At 33.1% G+C, this 16,644-nt stretch overlaps 1 protein-coding gene across 18 annotated transcripts in view; it reads right to left on the bottom strand.

The window, feature by feature from the left end:
* The window catches only part of LOC124220674 (RNA-binding Fox protein 1), a 125,925-nt gene that overhangs the window by 17,769 nt on the left and 91,512 nt on the right, over positions 1–16,644 (bottom strand). For all 18 annotated transcript variants that reach the window (XM_069135888.1, XM_069135880.1, XM_069135884.1 and 15 more), the window contains 2 exons: positions 16,561–16,615; positions 12,560–12,580 (listed from right to left, as the gene is read on the bottom strand). In XM_069135888.1, the coding sequence (XP_068991989.1) occupies positions 12,560–12,580; positions 16,561–16,615 (76 nt within the window). The remainder of the gene's footprint in view (positions 1–12,559; positions 12,581–16,560; positions 16,616–16,644) is intronic.

The following is a 16,644-nucleotide window of genomic DNA, read 5'->3' as shown; positions in this document are numbered from 1 at the left end:
TTACGTGCATGATAATTAGATACATATACGATTTTCGTAATCTCCCGAGCACGCGGGTTAAACCGAAAGGTGGAAGAGAAAAACCGAGACTGATAAAGATATATAACTGGTGATTTTGTTTTACCAACCGCGCCCTTCAATCTCTCATTTATCATGTTTTCATCGATCGGAATTTAGGATTACGGATTCGGTAATTTCTATTTAACATCCTGGAATTTTCTCCATTTTCGACGCTCAAGAAGCGGTTCAAAAAAATGAAGTTTAACATCAAGATTTATTGTACAGCGAATCTAACCGAAAATAATTTCACGAATGCAATCACGATAATTTGTAGTGGAACACGGGGGCGAATGAAATGAACTTGGATATAAAAGGCCGAGGAAAGGTTATAAAACAGAACTAACATAAATCAAGAATAACCGCAACTCGGCTCGAACCGCTATTCTCAAAGAGATAAATGAACTCCAAAGCCCATCCGTCAAGATCACGACCCACGTTCGCCTGCACCTTACAAATCCCATAAGAGACTTTCTTTCGGTATACTTTGGTTAAAATCATACCGTTGACCGCGTTGCCATTTCCGAAACGATAAATATACTTCGTCGTAAATAGGGCCCCGGAGAATCCTTATGGAAATTGACTGGATTTTCAGTACGTTACAGGAAACTACTGATTTTTGGGACTTGTCTCCGCGAGAACTTTCGATCGTGTGGATGATACGTACAACTATAACCGAGTACCAATTTCCCTGAAGATTCCACGTGATGTCAAAGTTAGCAACGTTAACGTAACGATCGAAGCATCGGGTTGAAAAAATGCTTATCGCGCAATTTTAGACCAACATCCAAGAGATCGTCTTTTCAAAATAAGAGTACATTTCGTATCTCACGTTTTACAAAATCACGCATCGTTGCTGTAACGTTACCAGCATCGTACTCGTTACAACGTATCGTCGTGGGGAAAAATGACGCATTTCCGAAAGAAGGGGGCCGCGATTCGAGCATCGATGTAGGCGGTAATTAATATGATTGAACCCCGGAGGAAGCGAGGGATGAAATAGGGGGGGGGGGGGGGGGGCGAGGAGCGAGAGGAGAGGAGAGGAGAGGAGAGAGGAGAGAGGCTGCAGCCGGCGGGGCTCTTCTCTTCACGGCGATCAATAGACCCGCCCAGAGCGATCCCTGGACCAACTTCGGTGCCTCGACGGCAGCCCGACGTCGACGTCGACGTCGACGTCGACGTCGAGTCGAGCCAAGCCCCGCGATTCGCGTGGAGAAATTTCATTTTCCTTTCATTACTCGCGTCGTTTTATCCCAACTCGAAGCGATCTGCCGCTAAACGTATTATATGATATTCAGGGTAGCCACAAATTTTTGGTGAAAAAAAAAAAAAAAAAAAAAAAACAATTCGATGACATTTCCAGCTTTTCCCCGAAATTTTCCCAGTTCTAGTAACTTACTAAAAACTTGAATCGTTCAGCTTGTTGACTCTGTATTCGGTTGAAATTCAACTCGAATTTAAGAAAAATATATAACGTACAAAAAAAAAAAAAGTCAGTTCTAGTCGAATTTATTTTCTCGAGGTAAAAAGGTAAACTTGTTACCTCGAAAAATCGTTTCTAGTTCCCATAATCGAAGACTGATATTTTCAGTCTTTTCCATTACCAAATTAAAAATCCCCAGACAATTCCGGATTTTCAATTTTTTTTTGTTTTTTTTGTTTTTTTTTTCAGCTGCGCGCGGGCCACCCTGTAGTATATTTATTCAACATCGCAACACCCGAGATACGTGATAATAGAATGAGAAATGTAAGACGCGAGAAAGGAAATCTTTAGGGAAATTTTTTTTTTTTTTTTTTTCTTAGCCGAATCTCCCGAATTTTTTCGATTTTACATCGTGTTCAGATTTACACGTGTGTAAAATATAGACGCGAGAACTGAGGAAATAAGCACGACTTTTTTATTCTCCTGCATGTTGAGGGTGTATATTAAATATATATAAATATATAATATCGATATGTGTTACAAAAAACGAGAATGCTAAACGGAAATGAAACGACATTTCAGAGAAATATCACAATTTAACTCGCACGAATGAAAAACCGCGGGAATTTCTTTTATCGTACAATTTCACGCGAACTAGGAAAAATTTATGTCGGGTCAAGTTTTTGATAAAACTGTCGAATCGAGTTGACAATATAAAACGCGATTTCGAACCGACCGATTAGAGACGATGATGATGTGAAAAACAAAATGCACGAAAAAAAAAAAAAAAAAAAAAAACAACAAAAGCACCGTCAAATACTGTGATTGAAAACAAGAAAAGACGGTATTATGAAAATATGGTAAAAATAAAAAATTCGATGATAACAATAAATGATATAAATCTCGATGATCTGAAAAGTATGTTGATATAAGTAAATGAATAAAGTGGTTAGTTTGATGACGTATTATATGCGTGAATGTGCGTATGATGTTTGTGTATCGCGATGATAAAGAAAACAAGCTAATTACGATGAAAAAAATGAGCAAATAAAACGATGAAGTAGAAATTTTAAATGAGTGAAAAAAGAAAAAATAAAAAAATTTTAAATAAAAATCGTATACGCAAAGATGAGATGTGTGAGATTTGGAAAGAAAATTTAAAATTAACATACAGATAATTGAATAGAGAGACAAAAAAAAAAAAAAAAATCATCAATACACAGCTTATAAGATTCAATCAAATGCACTAGGAACCACATTCGCACAACCCACAAGTAAAGCAACAATAATTAGATGTCTGTGTGTGTGTGTGTGTGTGTGTGTTTATATATATGTATATCAAATCTAATTAACAAATCGTCAAACTAACAAACCACTATAAAGGGCATTATATATAGTAATAAAAATGGTGATGATAAAACGATAACAGTCATGTAATATAACAATTGTAATGATAATAACGGTATAGTAACGAGAAAATAATCAAGAAATCAGCGACAGTTTTTCTCATATATACGGATATAAATATATATACACATATATATATACCAACGCACGCGTGTCTGTACATTTGTGTATATAGATAAATATATATATATATATATAAATTTCTTTCTTTCGTTGTTTTCCTTTTTTTTTTTTTTTTTTATATACCCGATCCGACGTCATAACGCGTGTGTTCATTGCATATAATGTATGTATGATGAGAAATATAATCGTGTGTTGTAAATGCACCTATGTAGTTCCAGTGCGAGCTGATATTTGTGAAAGAAATGGATGGGGAAAAAAATTGAGAAAAAAAAGCAACAAACAACAATTGATAAATCAAGAAACGACTTCTCTCTCGTACGTAATACGATTAATTTCAAGTTATATGCTCATTCATAGCAATAACAATATATGTATACCGTACGTATGGAACACAATATACATATATATATATCTATGTCATGCAATTTTATTTAAGCAAGTTGTTCCAAAATTTCAACATTCGTGAGAGAAAATATATTGGTTTTTTTTTTTTTTTTTTTTTTTTTAACTCGCCGATGTTTTTTTTTTTCTTTCTTTCTTTCTTTTTTTTATCCCGTCACTCGCAACTTTCGGTCGATTGGCGGAAAGAAAAAAAAAAAAAAAAAAAATTAAAAACGAAACGACGCGTCATCTGTCGTCGTATTTCGTCGTCCGTTGTAACGGTGTGGAAAAATTGATGTTCAACCGAGTGTCTGAGAGTGATTTTTCATAGTTGGTGAGAATAAGAAAAAAATTAAAATAAAATAAATAAAGAACAGAGGCCGATCGAAATTTTCGCGCAAGATTGCCGAGGGGGAGGGGGAAAAAAAAAAAAAAAAATTAATCGTCTGTAGATCGTTGGGTAAGAAGTGAGGGTAAAAAAAAAATAAATAAAAAAAAAAAATATATAATAAACTAAAAATTATAAACAAATGAAATGCCGACTATACGACAGGCTTGCGTTAAACGAAGAGAGAAAAAAATAAATAAAAATGGTACATACACGAGTACATGAGTGAAACTACCTATACATATAGTAAATATATGTATGTACGTATATATATATGTATATATATGTATATATATATACATATACGTATAATTATATCACAGGTGAATCTCATATGAAGGCAAGCCAAGGCCACGACATGAGACGTGCAAATTAAATAAGTATAGAGGAGGTATGAGGGGAAAAAAAAAAAAAAAAACAAATAAGATGTAATAATATTAAAAAAGCAATTAAAAATTCTCTCCCAAAACCGCTCCAACCACAACCAAGCACAACCACAGGCAGGTACAGGCCCTTTCTCGGCCCCATTGTCAACGAGTCAATTATATAAGTGGGTAAATACACATTACCGGTGATTATTATTTAATAATAATAATAATAATAGTAATAATAATGGAATTAAATGAGATATAAAAAAAATTATACGTGTGTGTATAAATATATATACATATAGATAAAAATGTATAAATATTGTAATTAAATTAAAGAAGTGACGTAACTTGAGGGGGAAACTAAAATAAAACAAGATTAAAATAAAAAATAACGACAGCATTGAATAAAAGGTAAGGTGAACGTACAAAATTATATTATATATGGTATGTAAAAGTAGTTAAGTATATATGTATAAGCATAAAATGTGATCGTTCGGGATAGAAGTGTCCTATATATATATACATATACACATAGGAACAGCGTATTTCGTGAAAAATGGTAATTCAAGATAAAAGTGCGGAAGTGTTAATTCATTCTTCTTTTTTTTTTCAAATTACGGAAAGAACCGAAACTAGTATCGATCTTACTATCAAGATAAGAGCTATCAATTATCGTCGTTGTTTGAATTATTAATTATTTTCTTTTTTTTCATAACCAATTTCACTACTGCGCAGTGATCAAACCGTAAATTCAACTTGGAACCAAGTGTATGTTATTTTTTTTTCTCCTTTTTCTCACGTTTTAAAAAGAACGACGTGTTTGCCAATCGGGACAATTTTGAATTGACTTATTCGTTAATGAAAGGGGGAGGGCAAAGGGGTGGGGTGGGGGGAGGGGGGTGGGCGCATTTTATACGTATAATATAACACAAGTTAATAATAATAATAATAATAGTAGTAACGATGATGATTAAATTACAATAATCAATTTATAAACTATACGCACATTGAGATGTTATGCATAAAAAAGGTTGATATTCGTATAAATATACACACACGTAATTCGAAGAAGAACTACTTTTCGAATAATTTGAATGTTTTACAATTTATAGAATGTTCCGAAATTATATTAAAGGCGAACTGAAAGTTGAAGATTGAGCGAATTTTAATGTTTTGTATCAGCCGTAGATTTTTCCCTACGCTTACAGAGGTTTTTGTTTTTTATCAGTCTATCTATAAATCCTTCCGATTGAAACAAATTTTTATTCACGCTACGAGCGAGGCGCGTAGACGAGAAAGAGAAAAAGAAAAATACGATACAAAGATTGGAACTTTCCTTGTTTGACGAATAGGTGGAAAAGTTTGTGAATAATAATTCCTACGATAGCCGATGCGCGATATTTCTTCTCCGTGATGCATATATTCGTATAAATAATACTTTCATCATTTGTATGCATAACAAGTACATATGCGTGTGTATATAAATAAAAATGCACAAGTGATTAAATGATAGTGAGAATAAATAAATAAATAAATAAATAAATAAATAAATAAATTAGATAAACAAAATACCTCATGCTTCACCATAATAATACATTGGATAGAGTGCCCTAGGCTAGCTGCTACTTGCAAGAATCATTAATAAATAATGTATGTATACAATGGTATAATATGCATGTGACTTTTGTTTTTTTTTTTTTTCTTACTCTTCATCTCTAGATTCTCTAAACGAAAGCTATTAATTACGGCCAGTTGCTGAATCGATCACCACCTTGCGAGAAAATCGCACTTTTTTTTTTTTTTTTTTTGTCGATTCGTTTTTCCATTTTCAACATTGTTATAAACACGATTTACGAGCACATAGCGCAAAAAGAGAGGGTGGGGGGGGTTATATGCAGTAATTATGCTGCGGTGAATGCATACACAGAGACTAGTCGAAACGAGAAAGGGGGAAAAAAAAAATTGAAACAAAAATCAAATCAAAAAGTAAAGAAAATAAGACAAAAAAAAAAAAAAATAAATAAATAAGAATAACGTCACAATTTTCAAAATCTAATTATATCTTATACATAATGACGTGCAGTGAATTAGATATCTTGCATTGTTTTCTTTTTTTCGATCTTTTTTTTCCACGCTTTCTTTTCTCCTTTTCTTTTTGCAGAAATGGCAAAAATCAGCAACCAAGCGCATTCACAAATCATATATGTATACGTGGAATATAAATGGAGTTTGTACTTTGCCATACGACGATTATTTCTACAAATTTAATTGCGTTCCATACTTTGGTTTCTTCGTTTTTTTTTTTTTTTTTTTTTCTCTTCATTAGTTAATTAATGACCGACAGTGCTAAGACTGAATAAATAAATGAATAAGTGAATAAAAATGAAAATGTTCAAGACTCTCGTGTGTATTCTTCAAAACTATCGTTGGAAATTACCGATGCAGTATGACTAGTAATAATAAACTCGATGTGAGAACACAACTATATTATGTAACAATATAATATCTATATACGTAACAAAATGCAAATGCACATATGCGATGCTTTGTGTGCTCGTTCCTTTTTTCTCTTTCCATTCTTTTCTATACATCTCGTTTTCTTCTTTTTTTTTTTTATCTGTTTCTGTTTCTTGCTTGCAAATGCAACACACACACACAAGGGTGTCAACTACTACTGCGGCAGCATAGCTAATATTTATGTATACATAATAAATATAATATAAACGTATATTATATTTACGAATAATATACGTTCATATATGTACGTTCATTAATTACGGTATAATAATAGTATCGTGCCTATAATGATAATTAATATACATACATACATATGCACCAATATGCACTTCTTTCATTATTACATTACATGTATCAATGTTCAAGATACATTTTGATGCTTGTGATACGATGAATGTATATGTATACACACATGTACCGGGAGAATCTCTTGAAAGTTGAAAACGAACCGCGCACGCGCGAGTTTTATCGGCTCTTCGCGCAGGCTGGCCAACCCGAGTTTTCAGCCGTCAAACTCTTTCCGCCGGCGACGTGGTTCCTACGAATTTTCGAGGTTAGGATCTCGAACAATCGAGACGGCGACTCGGAAAGGTTTCGGAAGCATTTGTCGTCGGGGCGGAAAGTCGATTCTTCGAAGAACGGTCGGAACTCGACGCTTACGCTCTTTGAAAATTCAAACGCAGACATTTTGCGTAGGTTGGCCCGCCTGCGTCGCGGACGAGAATATCGCCGCGGGAACGTTTCGCCGACCAATGAGATTTGATTATTCGGCGCACGCGCGGTTCATTTTCAAGTTTCAAGGGATTGCCCCGGTATACATTGTATATAACGTATATATGTGCGTATTAAATAACGAATTGAACGTCAACCACACTGCGATCTATATTGACGTATTTATATGTACATATACCAGTGCATTATTAATATTAATGTCATTATTATCATTATTATTATTATTATTATTGTTATTGTTATTATGAAGGTATGTTAAATCCGATCGCCGGCCCAGAGTCATAAATACATACATACGAATAGCTACACGTGAACGATGATATATTGTGATAGATCGATAGATAAAAAAAGTGTTAATTATTTTTCGCTAGAGATGCGTCGATGTATATAATTATTATCATCGCTATTATTAATGCAGAACAAAGAAGGATGTTTCAAACGAATGAGGACGGTAGCAGAGAAGAGAGGGGAAACAAAGAAATAGAAAAAAATTAAATAAAATATAAAAAAAAAACCATCACAGATATACAAATAAAACAATAGCAAAGTAAAACTTGGAATGATCGGAAGAAAAAGGTTTGGCAAAAGAGAAGAAAAATGATTTACTACGACAAACGGCTGCGGCGATAACGGATCGGATAACGAGCAATACATCACATGCATGTGTTTTTTTTTTTTTTTTGTTTTTTGTTAATCTTTGCAAGATATGTGCAAACATATATATATAAATATATATAATATTATATGTATTTAATAGCATTTGCGAGATCCCTCCAATTCTATTCAATATCTATATACGGCTGTGTATATATTTATTATAAATATACGTAAATTCGCATTCAAAAGCAGACGTGTACTTAGTAGTAATAATAATAACAACGTATTAGATTGAAAATTAGGAAATCAACGACTCTACATCAATATTCACCGTGTAATGTGGAAAAATGTTATTACCGTTGTATCTGAACAAAATAACAGATAGAAAGAGAAATGAAAACGAATAAATAAAAACAATGACAAATGATAGTAAAATATTCTTTGGAAAGTTTTCGCAATATTAGAAAATCTACTAAATTGACTTGATAGCATGATAACAAAAGAAAAAAAAAAAAAAAAGAAAGTGATTCGCGAATCATCTTCGTACGCAATCAAGTCGTTGCTTTCTTTTTCATGTTATTTTTTAAAAAATACCGTTGTAACAAAATACTATTTATATGTGTGTACGTATTAATAATGCAGATAGCAATGCAGGTCACTACTGTATTCATTTTCTTTTTCTTTTTTCATCCTCTAGATTTTTATTTTTACTTGCGACAGCATCCAAATTACGTATTAATATTAATATTATTGTTGCTGTTGTTGATGCGAACGTGAGAAAAAAAAAAAAACCCAATAGAGAACATTCAGCAAGAAACCAAGGTGAGAAAAGAGAGACACACGAAAACACTGACCGATGCAAATATTATTATAATAACTGGCATGCTGTATATAATAATAACTATGTATATTATAAGAATTGATTGAAGAAAAAAAAAAATTAAGAGAAAATAGATTTGAACGTAAACACGATTTTTTTGTATTTTTCAATAAAAAATTCTTTATTCATCATTTCTTTTTTGTTTGTTATTAGTTTTTTCTTTTTTTTTTTTTTTAAATTAAACTCTTAATTTTATATCAAGTTATATTGGTCGTTGAGATTTCTTTTCTCCTTTGTTTTGGTCTTTTTTTTTTTTAACCTTATTTCAATTACACCTAAAACGCAATTTTGTACAGCGATTTTCTTTGAAAAATAAGAAAAATCAAAGATTGAATGAAAAAAAAAAAAAAAATGAGTAAAAAAAATTTAAAAAAAAAAAAAAAGATCACAAATCTTACAGTTTTTACCCTCGTAAATGACGAGTGATAATTAGTTCAGCATTTTTTTTTTGTTTTTCTAAGTTGTTGTTTTTTTCTTTTGCCATCAGTCTTTGAACAAAGATTGTATAAATATACGTATCAGACACAGAAAAAAAAAAAGGAAAAAAAACATCAAACTATAACGGAAAAAAAAAATAAGAAACATAACCTTACGATAATATACCCTAGTAGTTAACAATGTTACTATTATTTTCTAATAAATGTCTCACTGTATTTAATATTACCCTGTATCGGTTCTCCGCCAAATATATCAAAATATGTACCTCGATAAAATGAGAAAAAAAGTTGTAATTGGCGTTTTCTTTTCCCTTGGTTCTTTTTTTTTTTTTTTTCGTTTTTCTCTCCAGTTATAATATAATTCTAATTAAGGAATGAAAAATTCAGTCTGCGATTATCATATTATACAACAATCTTAAGCCTAACTACTATTACGATACAATTCTGAATACAAAATTGTTCAATTGTGGCATCGAAAATGAAGAATTGATTAAAATTTAAAACAAACTGGGCAGACATGTATTTATATATGTATATATGTGTGCGTGTGTATATATAAATACATGTCTATGCATGCACGTACGTATATAGATAAATAACTATACGAAATATATTACATTATTATTTATACCCTGTACTCGTTTCACTAAACCTAAATATACGGGATTATTTCAACGTCGGACATGTTGTTGTTTTTTTTTTTTTTTTTTTTTTCCCCCGCAACGAGAGAGGCAACGGAAATATAAAAAGTAACAGTGGGAGAGCGAGAGAGGGAAGACAAAAAAAAAGTAATAATGCAACCGATTCATTAACTGCGCAAATTTAAATTGTCGACAATCAGCGCCGTTTGGCAGGTGCAAGTTTTTTCTACTTGGAAAAAACGAAAAAAAAAAAAAAAACGACGCAAAATGCCCGACGCTTTCGTTATCCCGATTCTCCGCAGAGTAATAATAGTTTTTCTTAGACCTTTGTTTGTTTTTTTTTGTTTTTTTTTTTTTTGTTTTTGGGTCTTGTCCCAAAACTTTCGTTTCTTGCCCGCAATTTCTCAAGCGTAGAAAAATCCTACGTTCTTGACTTACGTATGCATACGTATGTATATACATATATATACATGTATATGTGTATATATATATGTATATATATGTAGGTATCTTCATGTGTATAAATTATCAGATAATTAATGAATATCGTATGTATAATATATATGTAATACCAAGTACCGTCGAATCTTCGCGCGGCCTATCACTGACTATTAAATATCACGCGATCTGTGCGCACGCGTCGGAGTGGAAAAAAAAAAAAAAAAAAAAAAAAAAAAAACGCATTAAATCTCTATATGTACAGTATACTCATGTACATGTGGGTATATATTATAATAATAAAATTAATGGTGACAAACGATTATACCCTGGAATAATTAATATCACTTTGAATAATTGCCGCACCTAATATCCTATCGTACGTTAAAATGTGGGATATAACAAATTGTTATATGAATTGGTATGATGATATTATTATAGAAAAGGGTGAAGGTGAGGGTTGAGGGTGGAGGGCGGACTGAAGGTCGGACGTCAATGTGAAATAAAAGTTAAATAAAAATAGAATAAAATAAATAATTAGGCAATAAACAAGATCTTCGATTGTAATGAAAAAATAATTTTTACCCACCTTTGAGATCGTTGCGTCGCGGCAAAACATTTCTCTCTCTCTCTCTCTCTCTCTCTCTATATATATATATATATATGTATTTTAAATATGTACAGTATATTATACCTGTAAAAATATCTGGAATGCTATATTTGTAGTATGGAATAAAAGTTTTCCGTAAGAATATAGTTCAATATCCTTCAGTTCTCGAATACCGATATTTAATATATCTTACCGAAATGCGTATATTATTTAGTCGTCAGTGTTAGACCGACGCGTAGATTTTTGATGTTGTTGTTCTTTTTTTTTTTTTTTTTTTTTTATTCCTTTTTCTTTTCCACGGTCATCGATGCGACGCAAACTCGAGAAGATTTCAAAAATTGGCAAGAAAAAAAAAAAAAAAAAAAAAATGCAAGCATACCAGTAATAGTAATAATAACAATAATAACAACAACAACACCAACAACAGCAACAATAACAATAGTAATAATAATACTGTTCTAGTTTCAAACTCCCAACGCCGTGGACAATCATATTCTTCGCGTTATCGTTCGAATTGCATTTTTTTCGCACGAGAAGAAAGTATACCCACATTATTGGTCATCGTTTTTCACTCATTTTTCAAAATAAAAATCACAAAGTACGCGTCGCGTCGAATTCCGTTGAAAAAAAAAAAGAAAATACATGTATAAAATAATAATAATAATAATAATAACAACAACAACAATAATTGCTGTGAGAAACGAAGGGACCGGTGCAATAATTTGTAAAATCATAGCTTCTCCCCCACTTTTCTCTCTGCTCTTCTAATATTATTATTATCATTAATATTATTATCATTAATATTGTTATTATTATTATTATTATATAGCACATCGATAAATTAACGTCGATTTAGTCTTCTTTTTTCATCTTCTTTCCTGACACGTAATTATAATAATATCGAATTATAAACTCTACGCGTACAAAGAAAATCATCATCTCGGAAGATTCCTTTCTTTCTTTCTCTGTCTCATTGTTTTTTTTTTTTTTTTGTTTTTTAATGGGGTTGGGCTTGGTCGTGGCTTGCGGCGGCTGTGGATTTTCATCGAAATGATCATTAAGTACTATACCTATCAACTAATCTCTTTTTGTTAAAAAAAAATAAATAAATAAATAAAATAGATAAATAAAACCCGTTACCAAATATCGTTTGTACGACCTCTGTACTAATCGATGGCATTTTACTTTCATTGAATATCGGTAAATAATTCTGTGCTATAAAAAATGTCTCTGTTAATAACAATATCGAAGAACATCAATGACAAGAGTTCATCATCATCATCATCATCATCATCATTATAATCTTCGTTAATTTACACGGGTAATTCGTGTAAAACGCGGGAAAATTATAGTCACCCCTGTCGAAATATTGGAAACGAATTGAATTTCTTTCGTTACTTTCTCTTTGTTTGTTCGTTTGTTTCTTTTCTTTTTTCCTCAGTTTTTTTTTTTTTTTGTCTCTAATTATCTGATTTTACGAGAAACCGTGACAGTTCTCTCGTATCTCAGAGTAGAGGGTGATCAATGCCTCTTCAGGCACGTCGTGGATGCACCTACCCTCTGGCCACTGGACGCATACTGAAACACACATGAAATAAGGAAAAACTATTAACAAAACAGTATCAACCATAACCTATGTTGCACATTTTCAAAATCGTCATCGTCATCGTCATCGTCATCATTAACCCATTCCTCTCACCTTCCATACATTTAATTGTGAAATAACGGGAGTAAAGAGAACGGAGCGAATGTGCAGCTGCGATTTCTTAGTTGTTACAGATCATGGAGGGTGAAACACAATTGGAGGTGATCAAGGATTTATCGATCAGACACGCAATACTTGTATTTTATATATTATATATATATATAATCTTGTCCGACTTATGCCTACCCGAAACACAACGCAATTTCTCGCAATCGATTGATTTTCGTTAAACGATACGATAATATTATACATACCGGGAGAATCTCTTGAAACTTGAAAATGAACCGCGCGTGCGCCGAATGATCAAATCTCATTGGTCGGCGAAACGTTCCCGCGGCGATATTCTTGTCCGCGACGCAGGCGGGCCAACCTACGCAAAATGTCTGCGTTTGAATTTTCAAAGAGCGTAAGCGTCGAGTTCCGACCGTTCTTCGAAGAATCGACTTTCCGCCCCGACGACAAATGCTTCCGAAACCTTTCCGAGTCGCCGTCTCGATTGTTCGAGATCCTAACCTCGAAAATTCGTAGGAACCACGTCGCCGGCGGAAAGAGTTTGACGGCTGAAAACTCGGGTTGGCCAGCCTGCGCGAACAGCCGATAAAACTCGCGCGTGCGCGGTTCGTTTTCAACTTTCAAGAGATTCTCTCGGTATACTTAATTATAATTTAAATATAATGTTATAATATAGAAATTCACCAATATTGAAATAACATTCCTTGAAAATCAATGATTGTTTATGTATTGATCGCTTTGACCGTAGTGTGTGATAACGATAATGATAATAATAATAAATATACAGAGTCTTACTCCTTGATATTGATTTTGAGCGTATGAATAATGTGTGTATAATATAATAGATTATATTACTGTTAAGAATGGTGGATGTCGTTGGTTCAAACCCAGATTCTTATCTGTAACTACAAACGTCGTTGAATGTTTCATAATACAAGCTCAGGACAGTATAGTAAATTCTCGTTTTATTAACCAAATTTCAATTTCATATTTATATCTAGATACTTGAGTATATAACCCGACATTTGCGTATATACACGAGACGTAGGAACGTAACGATAATGACACGAGTTTCTCTGTACAACAGAATCGCAGTCTGATCGCAAGATAATATAAATTAGAATAATTGAGATCGTTATTCCTGGTCGAAAAAAAATTTTGCGAATCAATGATTGACAACGTTTGGCGTAAGAGAATGAAAAAAACAAACAAAAGTAATCAGTAGCGCGATTAATTCGATGGTAAAAAAAAAATTACATAACCGATGCCTTGCAATTATTAGTATATAATCCGTCGGTAGAGTAATTGGGCAATTCATATTACATAATTAGAGATTGTATGGCCACGTGTAAAGAAACCGATGATCGCGGTTCCTCCTTAAATTCGTCGGCTTTTTACTGTCTGATTCGTAACGACGTTGAAATACATATTATAAAAAAAAGAGAGTATGGGAGAGAGACTGAGAGAGTGTGTGAAGCCAAATTTATAATTCGATTAAATCCGGTCAAAAAACTCTGTGCAAGAGTTTTCGGGGTCGAAGATTGAATTTCATTTAGTTGATTTTCAAAATCTGATTTCAAATTCGTAATCAGCTATCCCAAAAACCCCTGGACAAAATTTTTTCTCCGGATTCGGTCGAATTTGAAATCTTTGTCCGCCATTTTGAATTGTTTTAAATCCGTTTTCAGATTCGTAATCAGCGACCCGAAAGAAAAGTTCTCTGAATGCACGAAAAAAAAAAAAAAACAATGAATATAAAATAGGTGGTAAAAATACTTGCCACAATGACTCAAATGGTAAAAATAATTGTTCGTCGCGATCTCTAATAGTTACAAGTTCAAAGTGAAAACTATTAAAAAAAAAAAGTAAAACAAAATCTTGACACGAATTGTATATAAAAGTCATTAGCGATAACGATAAACCTCCTCGTCATTCGTAAGAAATAAAAAAACTTGAAACTCGCTTCTACGCTAAATACACAGTTGTCCATTTTTCTTTACAAACCGTGAATGTTTATAATAACAACAACGCGTTTCGAAACTGTGCAACAACTTGCAAGCTTCCCCTGATTGCAGGGGTTTAAACCTAACATGATTAAGGAACGATTTAATCAAGGTGTGAAATCGTAATTACAATTAGCCCAGCCTCTGATTGGTAATTACCAACTGTTAATTTCCTCCCTCTCTCTCTCTCTCTCTCTCTTTTACACACACTCTGTCCGTCCACCAATTCCGTCACCTTTCCGTCTTCGCTGATTGTATCAGCTCAAGAATCACAGCGAGAAGGCTGAAAATAGGACGGAAAAGAGACGCTTTTTATACCGAGTGTTTCAACGATTTTCGTATCTCAGTTACAAATATTACGTCTCGTGTGCAAACAACTGAACTCGTTTTTGTTTTTTTTTTATTTTCTTCCAATCTTGTCATCGCGATATGATTTTGGGTGAAAAATGGCAATTGGTGAAAGAAGAAAAACGCAAAAATATTGAAATCATGCACACTGCATCTCCCTCCCTCGACAAACGGATGGGGAAAAAAATTCGGGTGAATTAGACATCTCGCAATCAGCTTGATTAATGAATTTATCCCACAAACCGGCCTGTGATCTAGAAAAAAAAAAGAAAAAGAAAAAAAAAACACGTTATCAACAATTCTTTCAACGCTGTTTCTAAACTTCTTTTCATATTTCTTACGCGTAATGCGAATGAAAAATTTTTCACGAAAGAAAAGACAAAAAAACTTTTCATACCATCCGAACGACCCTCCTCAACCACTACTACCACTACCGTAAGTTACAGGCAATAAAATAGCAAGTGGCAAACCCAAGAGAATGCTTTTTGTTTTCTTTCTTTCTTTCTTTCCTTATTTTTCTCGGACGGATGGGAGAGGAAAATTTGTCGAAGAAAATAAGAAGTTGAACGGGCCAAGTTGCTAGATTGGCTTTTTTTCCCGTTCTCGTTTTTTCTTTCTTTTTTGTTTTTTGTTTTTTGTTTTTTGTTGTCGGCAGCCGGCAAATATGAGCGGCAACGCGCCGTCACCTGCGACAAATTAAGTCTCGCACAACCGGCGGCGAAGGGGGAAAAAAGGGAAAAAAAAGAAAACAAAAAGGGGGAAAAACCGAACCTACAAGAGTAGAGCCTCGGAAAAACTTTGTAACCCGGCAAACTCGTCGTAGAGTTCTTATTACACCTATATTATACTTTGCAGGTTGCGTCGAGAGGTGAGAACAAAAAAAAAAAAAAAAAAAAAAGTTTCGTCGGCTGCGAGGAGAAGAAAAACATTTTAGAAACTCCGAAACGTTTCGTCGACTTTTTTAACTTTAGTTTTTTGTTTTTTTTTTTTGTTTTTTTTTTTTATTCCCTCTCCCTTCAGCCCCGTAAAAAAACTTTCTTCTCGAAAAATATCACAGCTCGTTAGTTATACGATTAAATCGTGCTGAATCGCCCACATTTACTACAATCGAGTATTTGCTACAAAATTCGATGATTGAGAAGAAAGACAAAAAAAAATTAGTTTGATCGGGAAAAATTGCAAGTGCAAAAAAAATTAAATTTGTATTTAAATACCAACGACGTTATTTATTATTAAGGATTCAAGGATTGGAATAGGGAATTCGGTGAAAATTACCAACGACTCGGTTCAAGTTTCTAAATACGTAAAAAAAAAAAATAGATAAATCGGACATGACGATAATAACAATGACCATGACGATGACGGCTGTGAGAATGAAAAACTCGTTCGTTCCAATAAAAAATGCGTATTAGGATAGTTTTTCCATTCCATACTTTTGCATCGTTATCATATGATAGAATAATAGTGAAAACATTATATAAAAATCCTACCGTTCGGCACCGTCGGTGGTTTTTTCGTCTGGACTCTCGCTGTGGCGTTGTTCACCTGAACAGTTAACGAATCAGTATTAGTAA

The sequence above is a fragment of the Neodiprion pinetum genome, chromosome 5 (assembly GCF_021155775.2).
Source record: "Neodiprion pinetum isolate iyNeoPine1 chromosome 5, iyNeoPine1.2, whole genome shotgun sequence".
NCBI lineage: Eukaryota > Metazoa > Arthropoda > Insecta > Hymenoptera > Diprionidae > Neodiprion > Neodiprion pinetum.
This window is presented reverse-complemented; position numbering and strand designations above follow the sequence as displayed.